The 21,226-nt window shown below is 40.7% G+C and overlaps 1 protein-coding gene across 1 annotated transcript in view; it reads left to right on the plus strand.

Moving 5' to 3' along the window:
* Nucleotides 1-2,487: 2,487 nt before the first annotated feature.
* Nucleotides 2,488-21,226, plus strand: part of ATP6V0A1 (ATPase H+ transporting V0 subunit a1) — a gene marked incomplete at its 3' end in the record, with an annotated part of 53,503 nt that continues 34,764 nt past the window's right edge. The window contains 5 exon segments of the mRNA XM_079725983.1: nucleotides 2,488-2,581; nucleotides 4,483-4,646; nucleotides 14,831-14,909; nucleotides 16,083-16,180; nucleotides 17,154-17,282. Of these exon segments, the coding sequence (XP_079582109.1) occupies nucleotides 4,530-4,646; nucleotides 14,831-14,909; nucleotides 16,083-16,180; nucleotides 17,154-17,282 (423 nt within the window). The 5' untranslated portion in view covers nucleotides 2,488-2,581; nucleotides 4,483-4,529.

Below are 21,226 nucleotides of genomic sequence, written 5' to 3' on the forward strand. Positions count from 1 at the left end.
CTCACCTTTCTCTCTCTCTCATAATTGTTGGGACTTTATTTCTCACTGAGCTGTGAGCTCCTCTAGGATAGGAAGAGTGTCTGTTTCATTTTACTATCTCCAGCACCTAGCACCATGTCTCCGATATAGCAGACTGCCTCAGCAAACGTGTATTGCCTGAATGGCATTATTCAGGCAGCTTGAAATTCCATTTCTGAGCCTTGGAGGAATGAGGTAGATGGAAAAATAGGTATGTCTTACACATAGACATTTAAGCCTGACAATAGGCAAGACTTCCAAGGAAGAGAGCATGGAGGGAAAAGAAATAGAACACTGGAGAAAGATTGATGGCAGGAAATGAAAGGAGACAGAAGAGGAGCTCCGAGAGAATATACTTTCAAGGAAGCGTGAAAAAAGGGAATTCAAGGGAACTGATATGAGTCCAGATGAAAGGCTGTCTTAAAGGTAAGAGTATGAAAATTTGTGGTTAGCGAGCAGCTGACCCTGAGGTTAAAAAAATAACTTTTTTTTTAAGTCTCAAAGGAAGGAAATGAGTCATTGTGTAATAGTTTATAAAACTTGGCAGGCTTTCAAATGTGGGTCCTTATCCGCCTTGGGGGGAAAGTTGAGAGAACTAGGGAGCAATTAAGCTCACAGGGAAAGGGAGGGCCTGGGGATCTCCAAGGTGCCACTTCTCAACAAAATCGTAATGAAGTCGTTATATCTTCATTCACAATGTGAGATGAAAAATGCAAATTAAACGTCGGTATTTGCCCTTTATTATTTCCTTTAGGCTGGTAAAGCAAGATTGATGATGTCTTTGCCAGGTAGACATATCTCCGTCATTACAGTTGAATCTCAGTAGGGTTCCACCACCCACGAAGTATGAATAACCAGTTTTCTGAGTTTTCCTGATACGGTTCTGGTTATGACAAACAACTTGGGATCCCCACTCTAAGAAGGGCAGGAAAAGGGAATCGACATCAATAGTTGAGAAAGGCGTTTTTATAAGTAATAGGTAGACGTCACTTAACGCGTTTTTTTAAAACTTATTCTTTTACAAATTTTGAGGAATAGAAAACTTTTAAGTGGTCAAACGGGCGCACAGGAGTCCATCAAACAAGATTCGAAATTAACTTTCACAACACCTGGTCTAATAAGGTTTCTGTCGAGGTCCGAACGCCGGTTGGAAAAGAATTTCCAGACACAAGGCAGAATGTAAAGAAGATAGAATTTATTAGAGGCAAAGGTCACTGCCAGAACAGCGGGCCAACTTCCTAATAGCCTGGGAGAGTCAAGCCCGAACATGTGCTATTGATCAGTTTTTATAGCCGGAAAACAAAATAAATGGTCCGAGGTGAAAATTTCCTTTACTGATTGGTCGAGGCACATATACCTTCCTTCTTAGGGTGGGAGTGGGACAGGGCATATGCCTTTCATTACTTGGGACAGGTCCCGTTGCCCAGGTAGGCATCGCCCAGGTGGTCTCACAAATTTCGTAACCATCGCAACATGGTGGGGAGGGCGATTAGGAGCCCAGTAGGGGGTGTAACGCTGACACTTTTTCAGGCAGGGTCGTTCTTTGTCCTTGAAGCACCATTGTCCTTGGAGCACCACAGTTTCTCCCACTGTTAACTGGAGAAAAACAGAACCTGGACAGTTGCTGGAAGGACTGAAGCAAATACCTTTTTTTTTTTTTTTGCGATACGCGGGCCTCTCACTGTTGTGGCCTCTCCCGTTGTGGAGCACCGGCTCCGGACGCGCAGGCCCAGCGGCCACGGCTCACAGGGCTAGCTGCTCCGCGGCATGTGGGATCTTCCCGGATCGGGGCACAAACCCGTGTTCCCTGCATCGGCAGGCGGACTCTCAACCACTGCGCCACCAGGAAAGCCCGAAGCAAGTACCTTTTTAAAGAGGGGTTCTCTATTCTTAAATGAATGAGCCCCCGATCAGGGCTCCTCTACAGGATCTAGCACCTTTAGCAAGTCGCTCTCCACTCTAGGGCTCAAATTTTCTCCCCTGCATAATAAGGAAAAAGGGTGTGTGTGTGCGCGCGTGCGCAGAGCAGATTGGGGCTGGAAGCCCTTTAAAGCTCTGCTCGAGCTCTCCAGTCATTTCATAATAATTTCTCTCCTTCATGCTACTTCCCTCGAGGAGGAAAAAGTTGTGAATTAATTCCTTGGGTATGAAAATAAAGAAAGCAGGCAGCCTGGCCTCAAGGATACATATTAGTGAGAAAAGGTCCTGAAGGGCTCAAGGACTTAAGGCCTAGAGCACCTGCACCGCCCGCCCCACACACCCGCCCTCCCGGGGCCGGCAGCCGAGGCCGGCAGCCGAGGCTGCGGGAACAAGATGGCGTCAGCACGCAGGGTCTCGCCCACGCCCCCGCGACTCCGCAATGAGGCCTCCGGCCGAGTCCTCACCCCATTGGCCAACGGCAATGAGGTCATCGTGGGGGCGGAGGCCGGCGGCAGCGCGGGGGCGGGGCTTTGCGGACGCACGCACGTCGAGGTGCTGCTGCCGGGAGCTGCGGAGGCTGCGGGCTTGGTCTGTGGCGGCGGCTTTGGCGGCGGCTTTGGCGGCGGCCGGCCCGCGGCTGGAGGTGAGCTGGGCCTGTAGGTACAGCGCGGCAGGGAGCGGCCTCTGAGGGGCACAGCAAATCTTTCTAACGGCCCCCTCGGTTGTCAAAGGAATTAGCAGGGGCTTCAGGTCTCGAGGAAATGGGGGTTCACCCCTCTTCGGGCACCCCTCCTCTGGGCAGAGAAACAGGAGGTTCACTCCCTTTTGGAGGCCCCGATCCCTTACCCCATTTAAGTGGAAGGCGGAGGAACTGAAGGTTATTGGGTAGGCTGAAGAATTGGGGGGCTTCTTAAAGGGGCTCCCCATTTGAGGATTATCCCCTTTTATTCCCCACTCCAGGAGGTAGGTGTGCCTGGGCTCAGAGAATTCCTCCTTCTTACTAGGTAGACAGGAAACGAGGCAGGTGAATTTGAACGGCTCGTTAGGAGGCGAGGACTGGATAACAGTCGTGAGGCAGGGCTCGGGAGCACTTTATTTGGACTCCTCTTGCGCAGGATTACCGTTTCTTCATTTTTTTTTTTTTTTTGCGACCCCCACGCGCCCGAATTGCTGTGACCTTTTTAGTTTTCTCTTTGGTTCCAGTGGGATAGAGATGTTCTAGGGAGACTTGTAATCATTAAAGAACAGAAACAGGGAGGCAACTCATTGGAGGCTGTCATTATCGGCAGCCTCTGAACTATGCTGATCTGGCATAATTTTATGTGTTTAGAGGTTGTGGAATCTATTCTTGTTGAGGATAGTGTGGGATCTGTTAACAGCTGTTTTGGATGATTCAGGTGTAGGCAGTCTTAAAGGCAAGCTACATGATCTCTTGAGAAATTCTTGCTTATATCTGAATGCGTGGTTTTGCTGCCTTGAACGTCAAATGCACAAAGGTTTTGTCATTCGGATTTCTCAAAATGTCTCCCAGGCTTCCGGAGGAATAGCTCTTCCTTTGATGCCAGTTTCACCTATCATTAGGGATGCCCTCATGGTACTAAAAATACCTTACATTTTGTTGAGTTCAGATTCTGTACAGCCTGTGCCTTACAATAGCTGATTGAGAATAAATAATTGCAGTTTCAGGACCACTGATAGCGCCAATTGTCTTTCCTACCCGGTAACGGTAAGACGGACTGAAAAGGAAATCTTTATTGGCTCACTCATGCGAAGCTTTAACAGATGGAAGAATGTAGTTAATCTTGAAGGTGGGGATAAGAAACAGAAAGCTGCGGAGGTCCAAAGCTTATTCTCTGTGACTTAAAATTGCTTTGTCATTACCATGTATTCCTGTCATGCTTGACTTGAAATTGAGCTTAATGTGTAAGCTGTTGCTGTGTTTTTCTGTTTTTGTTTTTTAAGTGAATGCTTATGTGTTTAGATTCTTTTGGGAGAAAATGGTGTTTTCTGAGGAGTTTGGAAAGTTAAACCCTTTAAGGTAGCCGTACCTTTAGGGCAGTGCTGGGACTTTGGCTGTTAGAAATTAGCAGTAGAGGGTAGAAAACTAGATGCAACGGAGACATGCTTTATGACAGGGGAACCGGGGTCTCTTCTGTTTGTTTCCTGACACAGGAAAAAAAAAATGTCAGCTGCCTCATAATATTGTGTCCAAGGTATTTAAAGAGCTGTTTCAGATTCCCAGTTCCTGTTTTTAATCTGAATACATTCTTATGTATTGAGATGTCCCAAATTATTGTCATTCAATCCTGACGTCGACTGCAAAGGAAGTGACTGTTCATCAGACACTCTTTGGGAGAAGATTCAGTAACAGCCATTGGAATTTCTCCTTTCTGTCTTTCTAAGGATGTCAAAACAGTTGTTAAAGACCTGTCAGCATGGAGTGGAAGAAATGAAATGCAAAACGGAAGAGGCTTCCTGGGGTGTTGTTTGCTCTCAGTCCTCTTGATAATTCCAAGGTCATATAATTTTCTCTTTTTGCCTTAGGTTGGAGAGAAATCCAGGTACTCAGTTGACCGGTCCTTTCTGCTGCCATGGGGGAGCTTTTCCGGAGTGAGGAGATGACACTGGCCCAGCTTTTTCTACAGTCAGAAGCTGCTTATTGTTGTGTCAGTGAATTAGGAGAACTCGGAAAGGTTCAGTTTCGTGATGTAAGTAGTTATGGGGCTGCTTCTTGATTACCGCTGAACTCTATTTTTCCTGTCATGGACAATTTGCCTTAAGACGAACGTTTTGCTTTTTATTTTCAAAAATAACATTATAGCACTGGCTTACTATTGGAAGAGTGTACATTTCAAGTTGTCTTTGTAGAGATGAGAATGTTTTGTGCCAATCCTTCCATACTTTTACTAGCTACCGCTTTGAGAATAATCTTAAGCATTCTCAAGGTAATTGCTTGGGATGCAGGTGGAGGACACCAAACTAACCTGTTCAAGGCTTGCACTTTGCTTTTGTGCTCCTTAACACCCATAGTACGGTATTAAAAAAAAAGTGTCATAGCTCTTCCATACAATAGGACATACTTATTACAAAATCTGAAGCATCCAGTTACAGATATATAGTATATAAGTAAGCATCTACTGAATACCCATTGTTCTGAAGCATTATGCTGGCCACTTGGAGGAGATATCAAAAGAAAATGGACAGTCTAAGAATATAAAAAAAGTATGACCTATGGGGCTTGCAATCTGAAGGCACAATCTACGCTGCTGAAAGGAGGGGGCAGGTAACCATTCCTCGTTATGCAGCCTCAAAGCTCCATGTACCTCTCATTTATAGCATTCATCATAGTCGTGATTTTCCATTCATGGGTGTGACTGGCTGATTAAAGAATCTCTCTTCTACTGTGATCTAAGCACCAGGAAGACAGAGACCTTCGTTATTATATCCTTAGTGCCCACATAAAAGATAATCAGTATTTGTTGGAATGAATGGATGGATGAAAGAGGAGTAGTCAGAAAGGGGTGGAATTAATCAGTTTTGGCTTCCTGGAATTGGCAAGCTTTCAGGAAGTTCTCAGTCTGAGCCGAAATTGCACAAATATAATCCAGTGATGTGGTCTTATTCCTTATTCTCTTTGAACTCTTTTATATCAACTCTCTTCAAATGTTCTCCTCCCCGACTCTGGTTCCTTTTCTTACCTTTCTGAAAACTCATTGCTGTCTTCCACCAACCTCTCTCTTATGTTCCTTACTCCTGCCACAGGTGTCAGTGTTCCCGAAACTCTTTTCTTTGCTCTCTCTGGCTAAGCTTCTCCGTACCCACATCTTCCCTATCACTTTTTTTTTTTCTTTTGGTGATCTCATCTCTCCTCAAATCTTCCATCTTTACTCAGCGAGTCCCAAATCTGTGTCTCTGGTCCTTACCTCCCAAACACCATCCCTGAATTAACAACTCTCTTAAGATTTCTGTCTAACACTACATTGTAAATTAACTGTACTTCAATTAAAAAGAATAAAATAAAATAGCTCAGAAGGCCTTTGTCCCCCCATCCCACCTCCCCCCAAAAAGATTTTTGTCATCTCTGCTTCTCAAGCTTGTTATGTCTAAATCCCAGCACCTTGCCTTTTAACAAACTATTTCTTCATCCTGACTTTCTAAAGATGAGCTAATGCATCAATATTCTTCCAGTTTTCTAGACTTGAAACCTAAATCAAACCTAAGTCATCCTTAATTTGCAATCCTTTATCTGGTACTATGGTGTCTCCCTACCTAACACCCATTGTGTCTATTCAGTGTTCTTAACTTTTACTTATGTTGTATTTCAGTCATACAAAACATTATAGGGACTAATACAATGAATATTTATTTTAGTTCCAGACCACTACAGTAAAGTGAGTATCTCAATAAAGCGAGTCACACAAATTTTTTGGTTTCCCAGTGCATATAAAAGTTATGTTGGTCTGCCTGCCGATGCAGGGGACATGGGTTCGTGCCCCGGTCCGGGAGGATCCCACATGCCGCAGAGCAGCTGGGCCTGTGAGCCATGGCCGCTGAGCCTGCGCGTCCAGAGCCTGTGCTCCGCAACGAGAGAGGCCACAACAGTGAGAGGCCCGCGTATCGCAAAAAAAAAAAAAAAAAAAAAAAAAAAAAAAAAAAAAAAAAAAAAGTTATGTTGGGAATTCCCTGGTGGTCCAGTGGTTAGGACTCCACGCTTTCACTGCTGAGGGTACAGGTTCAATCCCTGGTCAGGGAACTAAGATTCCCACAAGTTATGTTTATACTGTAGGCTATAGACTATACTATAGTCTATTAAAGTGTGCAGTAGCATTATGTCTAAAAAAAATGTACATATATTAATTAAAAAATAGTTTGTTGCTAAAAAATGCTAACCATCATCTGAGTCTTCACAAGTCGTAATCTTTTTGCAATCAAAAGATCACTGATCACCATGACAGATATAATACTGGAAAAGTTTGAAATACTCAGAGAATTACCAAAATGTGACACAGAGACACGAAGTGAGCAAATGCTGTTGGAATAATGGTGCTGATCAACCTTCCTCAATGCAGGGTTGCCACACACCTTCAATTTGTAAAACAAAGTAATATCTTCAGAGTGCAATAATGTGAAATACAGTAAAACGAGTTATGCCTGTAACTCTGTTTCTACTATCTAATTAAGAGAAACATTCCACAAATAATTGAAAGCTCCTGTGTCTCCTTCTTCCCTGCCATTACTGTCTCTCCTCCCCCACAAAGGTAATCTCCACAATCTTTGCTTTTATCATTCCTTTGTTTTTTTTTCCACTTTTGCTGTGTATGTATGTATGTATCACTAAATAATATATAGTATAATTTTATATGTTTTATAACTATGTATATAGTTTCATGTTGTGTGTATCCTTCAGCAAGTGCTTTTTAAATTTAATGTTTGTAAGATTTAACCATGTTGATACAGATAGTGCTAGTTCATTCCTTTAAATTGCTATATAGTTATTGTAAGAATATACAGTTTATCATTTTTACCTTTTGATGAACATTTTGGTTGATTGCAACTCTTTGCTCTACAGTGGTGCAAGGAAGATTCATATATATGTTTTGTGGTATACATGTTTGATAGTTTCTCCAGGGCAGTGGTTCTCAAACTTTTTGGTTTAAGGACCTCTTTAGACTCTTAAAAAATTGAGGACCCCAGAGGGCTTTTATAAGAGTTACAGTTAGCGATATTATTGTACTGGAAATTAAAACTGAGAAATGTTTTAAGTGTTTACTTTTTAAATCATTTAAAAATTATAATAATAAACCCACTACATGTTATCATAACATTTTTATGAAAAATAGCTATGTTTTCCAAAACAAAAAATAGTTTTGAGAAGAGGGATATTGCTTTTACACTTTTGAAAATCTTTTAGTGTCTGAATTAGCAGAAAGCTGGATTCTCATTTGCTTCTGCAGTCAGTCTGCTGTGATGTATCTCATGAGCCTCTGGAAAACTTCACTGAAACACTCATGAGAGAATGAGAATGAAAAAGGCAAATGATGTCCTAGTGTTACAAGAAAATGGTATTGATCTCATGGACCAGCTGCTGCTCCAGGGATTATAACCAGGAGGCACACTGCTGAGCATCGTGTGCATCCCTAACTGTTAGATGTTATCAGAGTGAACTTCAGAGTGAATGTACCTGTTCATGCTCCCATCGCTGGTTGAGAGTACCTCTCGTTCCACAATTGTGTCAACACCTCTGTGCTCAGACAGAAAGAAATTTGCCAGTCTGATGGTTGCGAAGTGGTATCCTGTTGTTTTAATTTGCATTTTCTAGATTAGTACATTTAGTCTCTTCTTATTTGTTTATTGGACATAATGGGTTTCATTTTCCATGGACGTCTGTCCGTATTATCTGCCTGTTTTTCTATTGGGTTTGCTTGTCTTCTGTATTGACTTGTAGGATTTTTTTTTTTCAAGCTCTTCACGTGCTCTGGAAGCTAATCTTTTTTCTAATCCTCTACTGATAACTTCTTCCAGGCTGTGGCTTGTCTTTTCCCTCTGTTTTTGGTATATTTTGTCATATATATAAAGTTTATTTTTCTTTTTTTGTTATTAGTATTTTCTGTTTTCCTAAATTTTTCTTTTTATTATTTTTGGCTGCGTTGGGTCTTTGTTGCTGCACACAGGCTTTCTATAGTTGCGACGAGCAGGGGCTACTCTTTGTTGCAGTACGCAGGCTTCTCATTGTGGTGGCTTCTCTTGGTGCAGAGCAAGGGTGTAGACGCATGGGCTTCAGTAGTTGCGGCACGTGGGCTCAGTAGTTGTGGCTCACGGGCTCTAGAGTGCAGGCTCAGTAGTTGGGGCACATGGGCTTAGTTGCTCTGTGGCATGTGGGATCTTCCTGGACGAGGGATCGAACCCACGTCCCCTGCATTGGCAGGTGGATTCTTAACCACTGCGCCACCAGGGAAGTCCCTCCTAAATTTTTATCTTGAAAAATTTCAAGCCTGAATACTCTAATGTAGGTTCACCAGTTGTTAACATTTTGCTACATTTGATATAATCTTTTTTACTGCACTGTCAGAGTGAACTGTTTCTTTCAAATCCTTTTCCTTTTCTTTCTCTTATTTTACTGTATCCATTGGGACCTTTAATAACATAACTTTTTTAAAATTTATTTTTAAATATTTATTTATTTGTTTATTTTGTCTGCGTCAAGTCTCAGTTGTGGCATGCGGTGGGATCTTCCTTGTGGCATGCGGGATTTTTAGTTGTGACATGTAGGCTCATAGTTGCAGCATGCAGCCTTCTTAGTTGCGGCATGCAGCCTTCTTAGTTGCGGCATGCAGACTCTTAGTTGTGGCACACGTGCGGGATCCAGTTCCACGACCAGGGATTGAACCTGGGCCCCCTGCATTGGGTGCTCGGAGTCTTACCCACTGGACCACCAGAGAAGTCCCAATAACATAACGTGTTGATGAAGAGTAAGAGCAAGCTAATACTGGTTAGGATTGTGTTTAGCTGTATGTAATTGAAAACCCAAATGTTAGGGGTGTACTTTTCTCATGTAACATGAAGCCCAGCTTCACACTGTCATCAGTGTCCTAAGATCATTCTGTGTTTCTTTTTGGCCCTCCTTGAGCATTTGGCTTTTGTCCTTATAGACGACCACCACAGCTCCCAGCATTTCTTCCATATGCTAGGCAAGAAGAAAGAAATGCAAGGAGGAGGGGGAAGTATTTACATATGGAGGAAAACAACTTTCCCAGAAATCCTCAGCAGACTTTGCTAATTTATCATTGGCCAAAATTATGGCATACTCTAGCTGCAAGGGAGTCTGGGAAATGTGGTGGTCTTCTTTTTTTTTCAGCTGAGCAGTTGCTGCCCTAAACAAAATTGGGATTATTGTTAATAAGGAAATAGGGCAAAATGCTTTATATCTATTATGTAGTATGCCTGTCTTGCTTCTAACTTTAAGGGGAATCTTTTAAATTTTTTATAATTTAAATAAGACGTTTATTCTTAATTTTTTGGAAAATTCTATTAGATTATGCAGATTCCTTTCAACTTCTGATTTTCTGAAGTTACTGTCACAAATGGTTGTGGAATTTTATTGAATGCCTTTCCTTATTGAGGTTGCCATGTTTTTTTCTCCTTTAATCTGTTAATTTGGTGAATTACATAGCCATATTTTTTCCTACTAATTTTTTAACAGCTTTACTGAGATATAATTCACATACCATACAATTTATCCATTTAAAGTGTACAATTTAATGACTTTTAGTATATTCACAGAATTGTACAACCATCACCACAATCAATTTTAGAACATTTTCATCACCGCAGTGAGAAACCCTGTAGCCATTAACAGTCACTCGCCATTTCCTCCCAACCCCACTCCCCACCCCCAGCCCCTGGTAACCACTAATCTTCATTGCTGTTTCTGTGGATTTGCCTATTCTTGGACATTTCATGTGAGTGGAGTCATACAATATGTAGTCTTTTGTGTCTGGCTTCTTTCATTTAATGTAATGTTTTCAAGGTTCATCTATACTGTAGCATGTATCTGTACTTTTCTTTCTTATTTGTATCTTTTTTTAAGTATGAAAATATGCAGCATATTAAAATGAATGGTTTCAGTATAAGAAGTGGTTTCAGTATAGAACTAGTTGTTACTTGTCTTCTATACAAAAGATATTGCCTTGGGTTTTAGAGGGACAAGACATGTTTCGTTGCTCGACTTGTTCAAAATCTTCTGTGGCTTACCTGTCCTCTCATTCATTCTTCTCTTTGACATACTTCTTGTCTATTCTTCAGTCCCTTACTGTCCAACATGTAGGATCATAAGGACAATTTACATTTTGTGAATAGATGTCATGTTGAACATTTTACATTATTACTGCAGGCATTCCTACAGCAACCTGAGAAGTAGAACCTCCTTTTGAATAGTGGAACCTACCACTCTTATTTTACAGTTTAGGAACCTGCAGCACAGATGAAAATACCCCAGGGACACACAGATTTGTATCCAGGATTGTCTGATTCCACTGCCTATGTTTTTTTCGATTGAGATATAGCAAAAAAGTCACCCTTTTACAGTGTACAGTTCAGTGGTATTTAGTGCATTCACATGGTTGTGTAACTGTCACCACTATCTAATTCTGGAACGTTTAACCGCCCCTGCAAAGAAACCCTGTACCCAAAGCAGTCACTCCCCATCTCTCCCTCGCCCCAGCCCTTAGCAATCACTTAATCTACTACTGTCTTTCTGGATTTCCCTATTCTGGATGGACATTATCTATGAATGGAATCATATGACACATTGCCTTTTGTATCTTGCTTCTTTTGCTTAGCATATTGTTTTCAGGATTCATCCTGTTGTAGCATGTATCAGTACTCACTTCATTTTATGGCTGAATATTTTCCATTGTATGTATATACCACCTTTTGTTTATTCATTCATTAGTTGCTGAACATATTTGAGTTGTTTTCACATTTTGGCTATTGTGAATAATGTTGCTATATAAACATTCGTGTACAAGTATTTGTTTGAGTGCCTATTTTCACTTCTTTTGGGTATATATCCAGGAGTATGTACCCGAAATTGCTGGGTCATGTGGTAATTCTAACACTTTGAAGAACCTCCACACTGCTTTCCACAGCAGCCACACCACTTTACATTCCTACCAGCAATGTATGAGGGTTCCAGTTCCTTCACATCCTCACCAACACTTGTTATTTTCCTTTTTTTTTTTTTTTTTATTATAGCCATCCTAATGGGTGTGAAGTGGTATCTCACAGTGGTTTTTATTTGCATTTCCCTCATGGCTAATGATGTGGAGCCTTTTTCATATGCTTACAGACCACTTGTATAGATTTTTTTAAATGTAAAATCATCCGTGTAAGCCTCGGAAACTCGGTCATGAGGTGTATTCAAAAGAATTTTAGGGTTCAATTTCCTAATAATTTTATTAGGATTTTTTCATTTATATTTATAAATGATATTGGTCTGTAATTGTCCTTTCTCAAACTATTCCTATCTTATTTTGGTGTAAAGATTATACTGGTGGGCTTCCCTGGTGGCACAGTGGTTGAGAGTCCGCCTGCCAATGCAGGGGACACGGGTTTGTGCCCCGGTCCGGGAGGACCCCACGTGCCGCGGAGCAGCTGGGCCCGTGAGCCATGGCCGCTGAGCCTGCGTGTCTGGAGCCTGTGCTCTGCAACGGGAGAGGCCCGCGTACCGCAAAAAAAAAAAAAAAAAAAGATTATACTGGCCAATCTCAGTTATTGGTTGAGGAATGTTCCTTTCATTTGTCTCCTCATTGGAATAGTTTTTCTAAGCTTTGGGCTTATCTAGTCTTTGAAAGAACCTATCTTTAAACCTTCTAGGCCTGGTGTTTCTAGATGGGTATATTTTAACTGTTGACATTTCTATCTGTAGTGAACTTTTTTTATTCTTATGTTTATTTATGCCTTCTCTCAGTCTTATAAAAATTTGGTCCATTTTGTCTTTTTAAATAACCAGCTTTTAAGAAAAAATGATAACAAATAAAATGATAAAGAAGAATAAAAGAAAAAAGTCAGCTTTTGACTTTGTTTTGTTCAGGAACTTTTATTCATTTCTGCTCTTTAAAAAAATTTTTTTTAAGTCTTTTTATTGAATTTGTTACAATATTGCTTCTGTTTTATGCTTTTTGGTTTTTTGGCCCAAGGCATGTGGGATCTTAGCTCCCCAACCAGGGATCAAATCTGCACCCCCTGCATTGGCAGGCGGACTCTCCACCACTGCACCACCAGGGAAGCCGTATTTATTTTTTTATACAGCAGGTTCTTATTACTCATCCATTTTATACACATCAGTGTGTACATGTCAATCCCAATCTCCCAATTCATCCCACCACCACCACCCGCCGCTGCTTTTTCCCCTTGGTGTCCATATGTTTGTTCTCTACTTCTGTTTCTCAATTTCTGCCCTGTTAACCGGTTCATCTGTACCATTTTTCTAGGTTCCACATATATGTGTTAATATGCGATATTTGTTTTTCTCTTTCTGACTTACTTCACTCTGTATGACAGTCTCTAGATTCATCCACGTCTCTACAAATGACCCAATTTCGTTCCTTTTTATGGCTGGGTAATATTCCATTGTATATATGTACCATATCTTCTTTATCCATTTGTCTGTCGATGGGCATTTAGCTTGCTCCATGACCTGGCTATTGTAAATAGTGCTGCAATGAACATTGGGGTGCATGTGTCTTTTTGAATTATGGTTTTCTCTGGGTATATGCCCAGTAGTGGGATTGCTGAGTCATATGGTAACTCTAATTCTAATTCTAATTCTTCGTTGTTGTGCTCGGCTTTCTTTAGTTGTGGTGAGCGGGGGCTACTCTTTGTTGCTGTGTGTGGGCTTCTCATCGTGGTGGCTTCTCTTGCTGCAGAGCACAGGCTCAAGAGCGCAGGCTCAGTAGTTGTGGCTCGTGGGCTTAGTTGCTCTGCGGCATGTGGAATCTTCCCGGACCAGGGCTCGAACCCACGTCTCCTGCATTGGCAGGCAGGTTTTTAACCACTGCGCCACCAGGGAAGCCCCCCTCTTCTTTTTTATGGAGGTAAACTTCATATTCAATGAAATGCATAGATCTTAGGAGTACAGTAAATTTATATACCCTTATAACCACCACCCCAGTCAAGATATAGAATATTTCCAGCAGCCCAGAAAGTTATCTCGTGCACACTTCTGGTCAGCCCCTACCCATCATAGGTAACCACTGTTTTGATTTCTACCATCATAGATTAGTTTTACCTGTTCTTGAACTTTATGTAAATGAATGATACATTACAGACTCTTACGTCTGACTTCTTTCGCTCAACCTCGTATTTTTGAGATTTAATCTCATTTTGTATATATCTGTAGTTGATTCTTTTTTATTACTGAATAGCATTCTATGGTACAAACATATCACAGTGTCTTTATCCAGTCTCCTGTTGATGGCATTTGGATCATTGCCAGTTTGGGTCGATTATGAATAAAGCTGCTGTAAACATTCTTTTACAAATTTCTGTGGACACGTTTTCATTCCCGTTAAGCGGGTGCCTAGCAGTAGAATGCTCAGTCATGAGGTAGGTAGATATATGTTTAACTGTATAGGAAACTGCCAGCAATATTTTGCTTACTCTTTAATAACGTTTATCACAAAAGTTGTATTGATCGGTTTGTGTCTCTCTTCTGTGGGGCTGATAGCTTTTCAAAGCTAGGATGTCTCTTATTCTTTATATTTATGCCACTGCCTAATACAGTGTCTGGGACATATTTGGTGCTCCACAAATGTTGAGTAACTATAATCCTTTCTTTGTATTGCTTTTATGGAATTTATCACATGCTCTCTTATTGGTTGTATTCATCTTTCTTCTCTATTCGTTTGCAAGCTTCTTAATGAGTTGGAACTTGTTTTATTCTTATTTGCATTTCCCAGAATATCTGTCACATTGCTTTGAAAATTACTTGTGATGTATGACTGAATAAACCAGCCTTTCACCTAGAAGGTGAAGACCCTGGGGCAAAAGAACAAGAGAAGTTTGCCAGGCAGAGCTTCTATTATATCCATTGCTCACATGTGGGAGGTGGTTGTGCTCACTGAGACTTTTGGCCCGGGAAGAACATTTTGTGCCACGTGCTTTGTCTAATCTGCCTCCATTCCAGGAATATGTTGCAGCAGTGAGGGAGGGGATTTTACTTTTCATTGGTGTGACTGGTCCCAAAGCAGGTTGTGTGGATCAGTAGAAAGTTTTAATTAGTGTCGCATCATACACTGACACTAAATTAGGTTTTCACTTTGCAGGATGTGTTGCTTATGAAAGAGAGGAAATGTAGTATTTGAATATTTGGTATTCTGTTCTTATTTTGCAGTTAAATCCAGATGTGAACGTTTTCCAGCGGAAATTTGTGAATGAAGTTAGAAGATGTGAAGAAATGGATCGAAAGCTTCGTATGTGCATTTTGGCCTTGTCTGATGTTCCTCTAGTGAGCCATTGTCTTAAATTAGAGTCCTCTTAATAAAGGAAGGAAATACTACACGAGGAAAAGAAGAGAGGAAAAATCTTGCAGTCTGATGTAAAGATGAATTTCTTGTGCACGAGTAGACATGTGGTGTTTGAGCTAGGTGGTGCTTAATAGAAACTTCGTTTGAGATGACAAGCCTGCAAGCTGAAAAATACTGGTTATTTTTTTATGGGAAGGGTTTTATGGCAGTACTACCCTGTAGAATTCTGAGAGGTAGGACCCAGAACACCATCAATTTTAGATGTCAGCATAGCCACCTTTTAATTTGAGCTATTTATGAGGGAAGAATCTAACATTTATTAAGGTCCTGTTGAGAGTTAGGGTGTTCATATACTTTATTTTGTTCATTCCCCACAACATTCCTTCAAGATGGGTGATTTAGTACCCGTATTTAGTAAATGAAGAAACCAAAGCTTAGAGAGGTTAAGTGACTTGCCCAAGAACGTAAGCTGTCATGATGGGATCAGTGTTTGAATCCAGGTTGTCTGTCTTCAAAATCCAAGATCTTTCTACTATACTATGCCAGCTTTCAGTTAGCTGTTAGGTGAATTTAGTCCCCGTGCTAAAAACTAAGTCACCTGAAACACTTTCCTCTTCTGGTGTTTTGGGGCCTTATTCTGTGCTTTGTTTTTTGTATTTTTTAAGTCAAAACTGACCTGTTTTCAAATTTAATGAAACCCGTGTAGGCTAGAGTTGTCTCACTAGTGTGCTAAGTTTCAAATATTCTACTGAATCGCACTCTTCTGTAGCTCTTCTCTGCCAACAGTATCTGTGACCAGAACCGTCGTACAGTAGAAGTCACAAAGGGTAGAGAGCTGACACAGATGAGGACCAGTTTTAATATCAGAAGAGGGAAAGAAGACAGTAGTGGGATGATAAGCCTGTTTGGGGGTAGCTATGCTTTAGAGACAGTAGGGTAGGAGGAAGAGGAATGTGGAGAAAAAAGGATTTCCATGATCTGTCTTTTTTATGTAAAAGTGTCTTTCTTAGAACGAAGCTCTTTTTAGCCAGGTTTGGGGTCTTATTATTTTTTTCCTCAAGTATTGGCAATTCCAGACATGTGCAGCTAGACATGAATGTTTCGATTCTGTCGTTCTAGGATTTGTTGAGAAAGAGATAAGGAAAGCCAATATCCCGATTATGGACACTGGAGAAAACCCAGAGGTGCCCTTCCCCCGGGACATGATTGACTTAGAGGTAAACAATTCTTCTGAGGAAGCCAGATAAGTTTCTTTCTATTTAAATGCAGAGGGTAATTTCCTGAGTAGTTGGAGAGTAGAATAATTCTTGCTGTCCTTGTCTGTTGATCGCAACAGCGTTGTCTATTGACTGCAAGTTTCTTGTGGATGGGATTTAAATGAATCCCATCCACAAGAATGGGATTTGCTTTTTTATGGTATAAAAAACACTGTGGTATCTCAAATACTATCACATGCGACTAAATAAATGTTTATTGGCTTATTGAAACTTTATTGGATCAATGTTAATTTATCCAGTAATTTATTAATCTCATAGACTAAATGAATAGCCTTTCATTAACTTTTCAATAATTATTTTATCTATTCGAAGTCCCCTGAGGAATTTAACCAAGTGTACAACAGAATCTATAGACAGAGAAAGACAATTTTAAGCCAAAAAGTTTTCATAAAGAAAATTGCCCTGGTAAAAACACAATACAGTTGTCCCTCAGTATCTGAGGGGGATTGGTTCCAGGCCTTCCCTCGGATACCAAAATCTGCTGATGCTCAAGTCTCTTATATAAAATAGCTGTAGTATTTGTGTATCACCTATGTACATCCTCCCATATACTTTATCTCTGGATTACTTATAATACCTAATACAATGTAAATGCTATGTAAGTAGTTGTAAATACAATGTAGATGCTAGGTAAATAGTTGCTGGTGGGCAGCAGATTCAAGTTTTGCTCTTTGGAACTTCCTGGAAAATGTTTTTCCCCAAATATTTTCGAACCATGGTTAGTTGAATCTGCAGGTATGGAACCCAAGGATACGGAGGGCTGACTGTACTTGCTGTGTTGTTCAAAGATACCTTTGAACCATCTGGGTGGCGAGCATTCTGTGGGATGGATGAATTCATCTGTCTTTCAGAGCAAGCATTTTGAGCTTCCTTTGAGTAAATTGGTTTTGTGTTGTTGTTGTTGTTTCTGTAGGCCAATTTTGAGAAGATTGAAAATGAACTGAAGGAAATCAACACAAACCAGGAAGCTCTGAAGAGAAATTTCCTGGAACTGACTGAATTAAAATTTATACTTCGCAAAACTCAGCAGTTTTTCGATGAGGTCAGACTATTATTTCTTTTAATATTTGAGCAGCTGATATTACACCAGCACAAGTGGGCCATATTTTTATTCCAATAATTATTTTAATTTGCTAGTTTGAAAGCAATACCATTTCTGCACCCTGTTTTAGTTGAAGAAATGTCAGATTATGTTCCATTTTTCATGCAGTACACAGCCAGCCATGGTTTTGTATGATTTTGCATTTTCAGCAATTTTTCATCTCAAGATGGGGAAAGGAACCCTAAAGTAGTTGTATAAACATAGTTAGATGAAATTTTTACATTTTAAGGTAAGTATATGCTTAAAGTTGAAGCAACAGGAAACAGTTATACATGAAATTATAACAAAGGTTTAATCTCCAAACCTTTTGTCGTTAAATTTTAATTTTTATCCTCTATGTTTGCTTGTCAACCTTTGAGCACATTTTTAAGTACTCCAGATTGCACATCACACTTAATTTTTCAAGAGCTTTTCTTTATGTTGTTTGGAAAATTGGTAGGGTGCCTGTTTGAAATTCCTGGATTTTCATATAAACTCAACTTTATTACCTTGTAGGGAAAAAATGTTAATAAGTTCCTGGGTTAAAAATGTAGGTGACTAAGTTGCCAGGTGACAGCTTGCTGAGGTGATCCCATGGAAAGGATTGGAATAAGCCTTTCAGAAGGCTTCCTTCTCCTAATTAAACCTGAGGAGGAGTCTTAGCTTTCAGCCTGGACGTGCTTTTTCTGATGGCCTAAAATATGGGTAACTGTCTTTTCAGTAGGTGTCTTTGCCACCAGATTAACAACAGCAGATATTTCAGAGATTGTCCCAGTCACTCTTCAGTGTACCTTCCCATAAGTTCTTTATTTCCTTTGCTCAACAACAACAAAAATGAGCAAAGCTTTTGAAAAATAGAAGGTCCATTTTAGTTAGCATCTTATATGTCCTCAGTTTTACTTTTAATTTCTGTCTTTTGAGGAAAGAATTACTCTCACTGGTTCTCTAGCCTGGAGCAGGGGGTTGCCAGCTAGCAACATTAGCCTCACCTGGGAACTGGTCAGAATGCAAATTTTCAGTCCTCACACGAGACTTTTTCAATCAGAAACTCTGAGGGTGGTGCCCAGCCCAGCAGTCTGTTTTCACAAGGTGATTCTGAAGCATGCTAGTGTGAGAACCGCGGGGCTAGAGAAAGTCAGCTGAAGATGTGATACATTCCTTAGTAACTAAGGATGTGACTCAGAGAAGCCATGCTAATTAAAAGGGTCTCTTGGAGCCAGGGAAAGGAGAAAAGCTCAGGAATTTAATTGCCCAGTCTTCCTGAGAATCAGGATCTGGCTACATACCAGGAGAGGGTTGGTGTGAATATTCAGTTTGCTCACTGAGTTGAGAGTTTTGAGACTGATGGTGACTTCTTTCACCAGTCCCCGATATCACATTAAAGGGTGTGGGGCAGTGCGATTAACTCTTTCCAGGTGTTACAGGTCTTTTGCAGCAGGCACGGCCACTTACGCCCAGTGGTTTTTTTTTTTTTTTTTTTTTTTTTTTTTGTGGTACGCGGGCCTCCCACTGTTGTGGCCTCTCCCGCTGCCGAGCACAGGCTCCGGACGCGCAGGCTCAGCGGCCATGGCTCACGGGCCCAGCCGCTCCGCGGCATGTGGGATCCTCCCAGACCGGGGCACGAACCCGTGTCCCCTGCATCGGCAGGCGGACTCCCAACCACTGCGCCACCAGGGAAGCCCCGCCCAGTGGTTTTGATGAACAAATAAACTGGAATTCCAGTGTACTCACTGTGAAAACATTATTGTGTTTATACTTGTTAATTCACAGAGCATGTGAAGAGCACCTACTGTTTGTAAAGCATAAGATGGGTAAGACATGGTCCCTTTGTTCAAGGAATATGTCACTTACTCATATCAGGAAACATCCCTGAACACAGTGCCTCCCTGTGCTCACAGACGTGTGCTTTTCTATACATGTCCAAGCTGCTGCCCACAGATCCAAAGTAAATCTGGCCTCAAGGTCAAAGCTCAGTTACTTTCATCATTATTTGGGACTTAATTCTTTTACCCTCTCTCCTCTTTCTTTCCCTTTGGATATAGCCTTTAGTTTACTGCTGGGATGTTGCTGAGACGTATGAAAATGTTTTTCATAACCTCCTGCGTTTAAGGATTGGGATAGGCTTCCTAGTCTAGTTCATTCTGGTAGAAATTCTGAATAAAGACTGACAAATGGACTCCCTTAATGGAAATAGTTTTTTAAACTGCTAATTTTATGATTAAAAAAATAGTAAAAACAAGAGGATATATAAAGTAGATAACTAATAAGGACCCACTGTATTGCACAGGGAACTCTTCTCAGTACTCTGTAATGACCTATATGGGGAAAGAATCTTAAAAAGAGTGGATATATGTATGTGTATAACTGATACACTTTGCTGTACAGCAGAAACTGACAAAACATTGTAAATAAACTATACTCCAATAAAAAATTTTTAAAAAATAAGGGTAACCACTTGGCAAGATGATATATGAAGATTTTAAAATTGTAGCTATGGGCTTAGGAATTTTCTTTGTGGTTAATAGGTCTAAACATGAAATACTCATCCTGAGAAGGCAGGCATGACCTTCACGCCCTATCCATTTTGTATTGTTTTCTCCCTCCTACTCGTGCAAAACATTTGTTTTTAATCTCTGGAAGTACTTTTGAGCACGAGGCCTGGGCTATGAGCGGTTCTTCTGTTGCTTTCGGCATCAGCCCCTGTCACTCCCCTGTGAGGAGTCTTCTGGCGAGCACCACTCCTCCTTTTCTCTACTAGTGCCCAGTCAGTGTCTTGCCCGCTCTTACCATTAGCTCTTAGTCTCAGCCAGGTCCCTTTCACTAGCCCCTGCCCTGCTGTGGCCATACAGCAGTCTCAGGTGTCACTGCCACGATAGGAGACAAGGCCTCACAGAGTTAAGCACGTCTGCACATGCGAGGGCACGCTTTACTTAATGCAAGAAATAAGGAAACTTGGGACCCTCAAATCTCAGAGATGTAGAATTTCATGAGACTTGCTTCCATGCCTGCCTGAGATGATAATGTTTGCAAGTGGCCTGAAACACTACCAATTTTAAACCCTTCTTTTTTAATATAATTTGGTGAATATGATCAGTAATTTACAATAATGAGTTAGCAGAAAATGGCTAAATCAGAAGATGATTCTTTGCATCTCCAGGCATAGGGGTTATGATTGGCCAAGGGTGTAGAAAGGGAAAAGTAAACATATATTGAATATTCTTATGATTTATAATGATTAAAAATTTGATTTAGCCATTTCTTATCCAGAGCATTTAAAATGACTTATTAATGATTATCCTTTTCTCAGTCTTCTTGCTTATGAAGAACTATAAGAGCTGGAGAGATTTCTCTGCATCTTTTACCATAAGCACCATAACATATGAGAGCGTAAAGAAGACTGGAAAAGTAATGGTTAATGGCATGCAGATCCCTGCCTTCCTTTCCTTCTGAGTTTTCCATCCATCTGCTTTCTTTACTTTTGTTTCCCATCTGCCATCTCCTTTGGGGCTTGAGTGAATACCTTAGGTGAAGAAATATAATTTCTTTCTCAATGTAGATGGAAACGGAAGTGTTTGCTCTTGGTAATGTAGCTTGAACTGGATGTGCCGCTTATACTGAAGTGCAGAAATAGAACTACTGAGTTCTGATACTTCCTTTTTTCAAGGCATGGTTTTAGAATTCTGACTGGGGGAAGGGGTAAATCAGCAGGCATAGCAAGTAATTTAGAAGAACCTTGGCAGTACTTTTATTAGAGAACCCAGAGTAGTATTTAGATACTTGATGACATGGTTTTCAATATTGCTTTAAAGGCCCTCAGTTAGTGGTTGTGGACATCTAGTTTCTCATCAGGCACAATTATTTCATTTGACAAATTTTAACTTTCCTCTCTAAGACTTAGGATTCTT

Source organism: Hyperoodon ampullatus (genome assembly GCF_949752795.1).
Source record: "Hyperoodon ampullatus genome assembly, chromosome: 19".
NCBI classification, from domain to species: Eukaryota; Metazoa; Chordata; class Mammalia; order Artiodactyla; family Ziphiidae; genus Hyperoodon; species Hyperoodon ampullatus.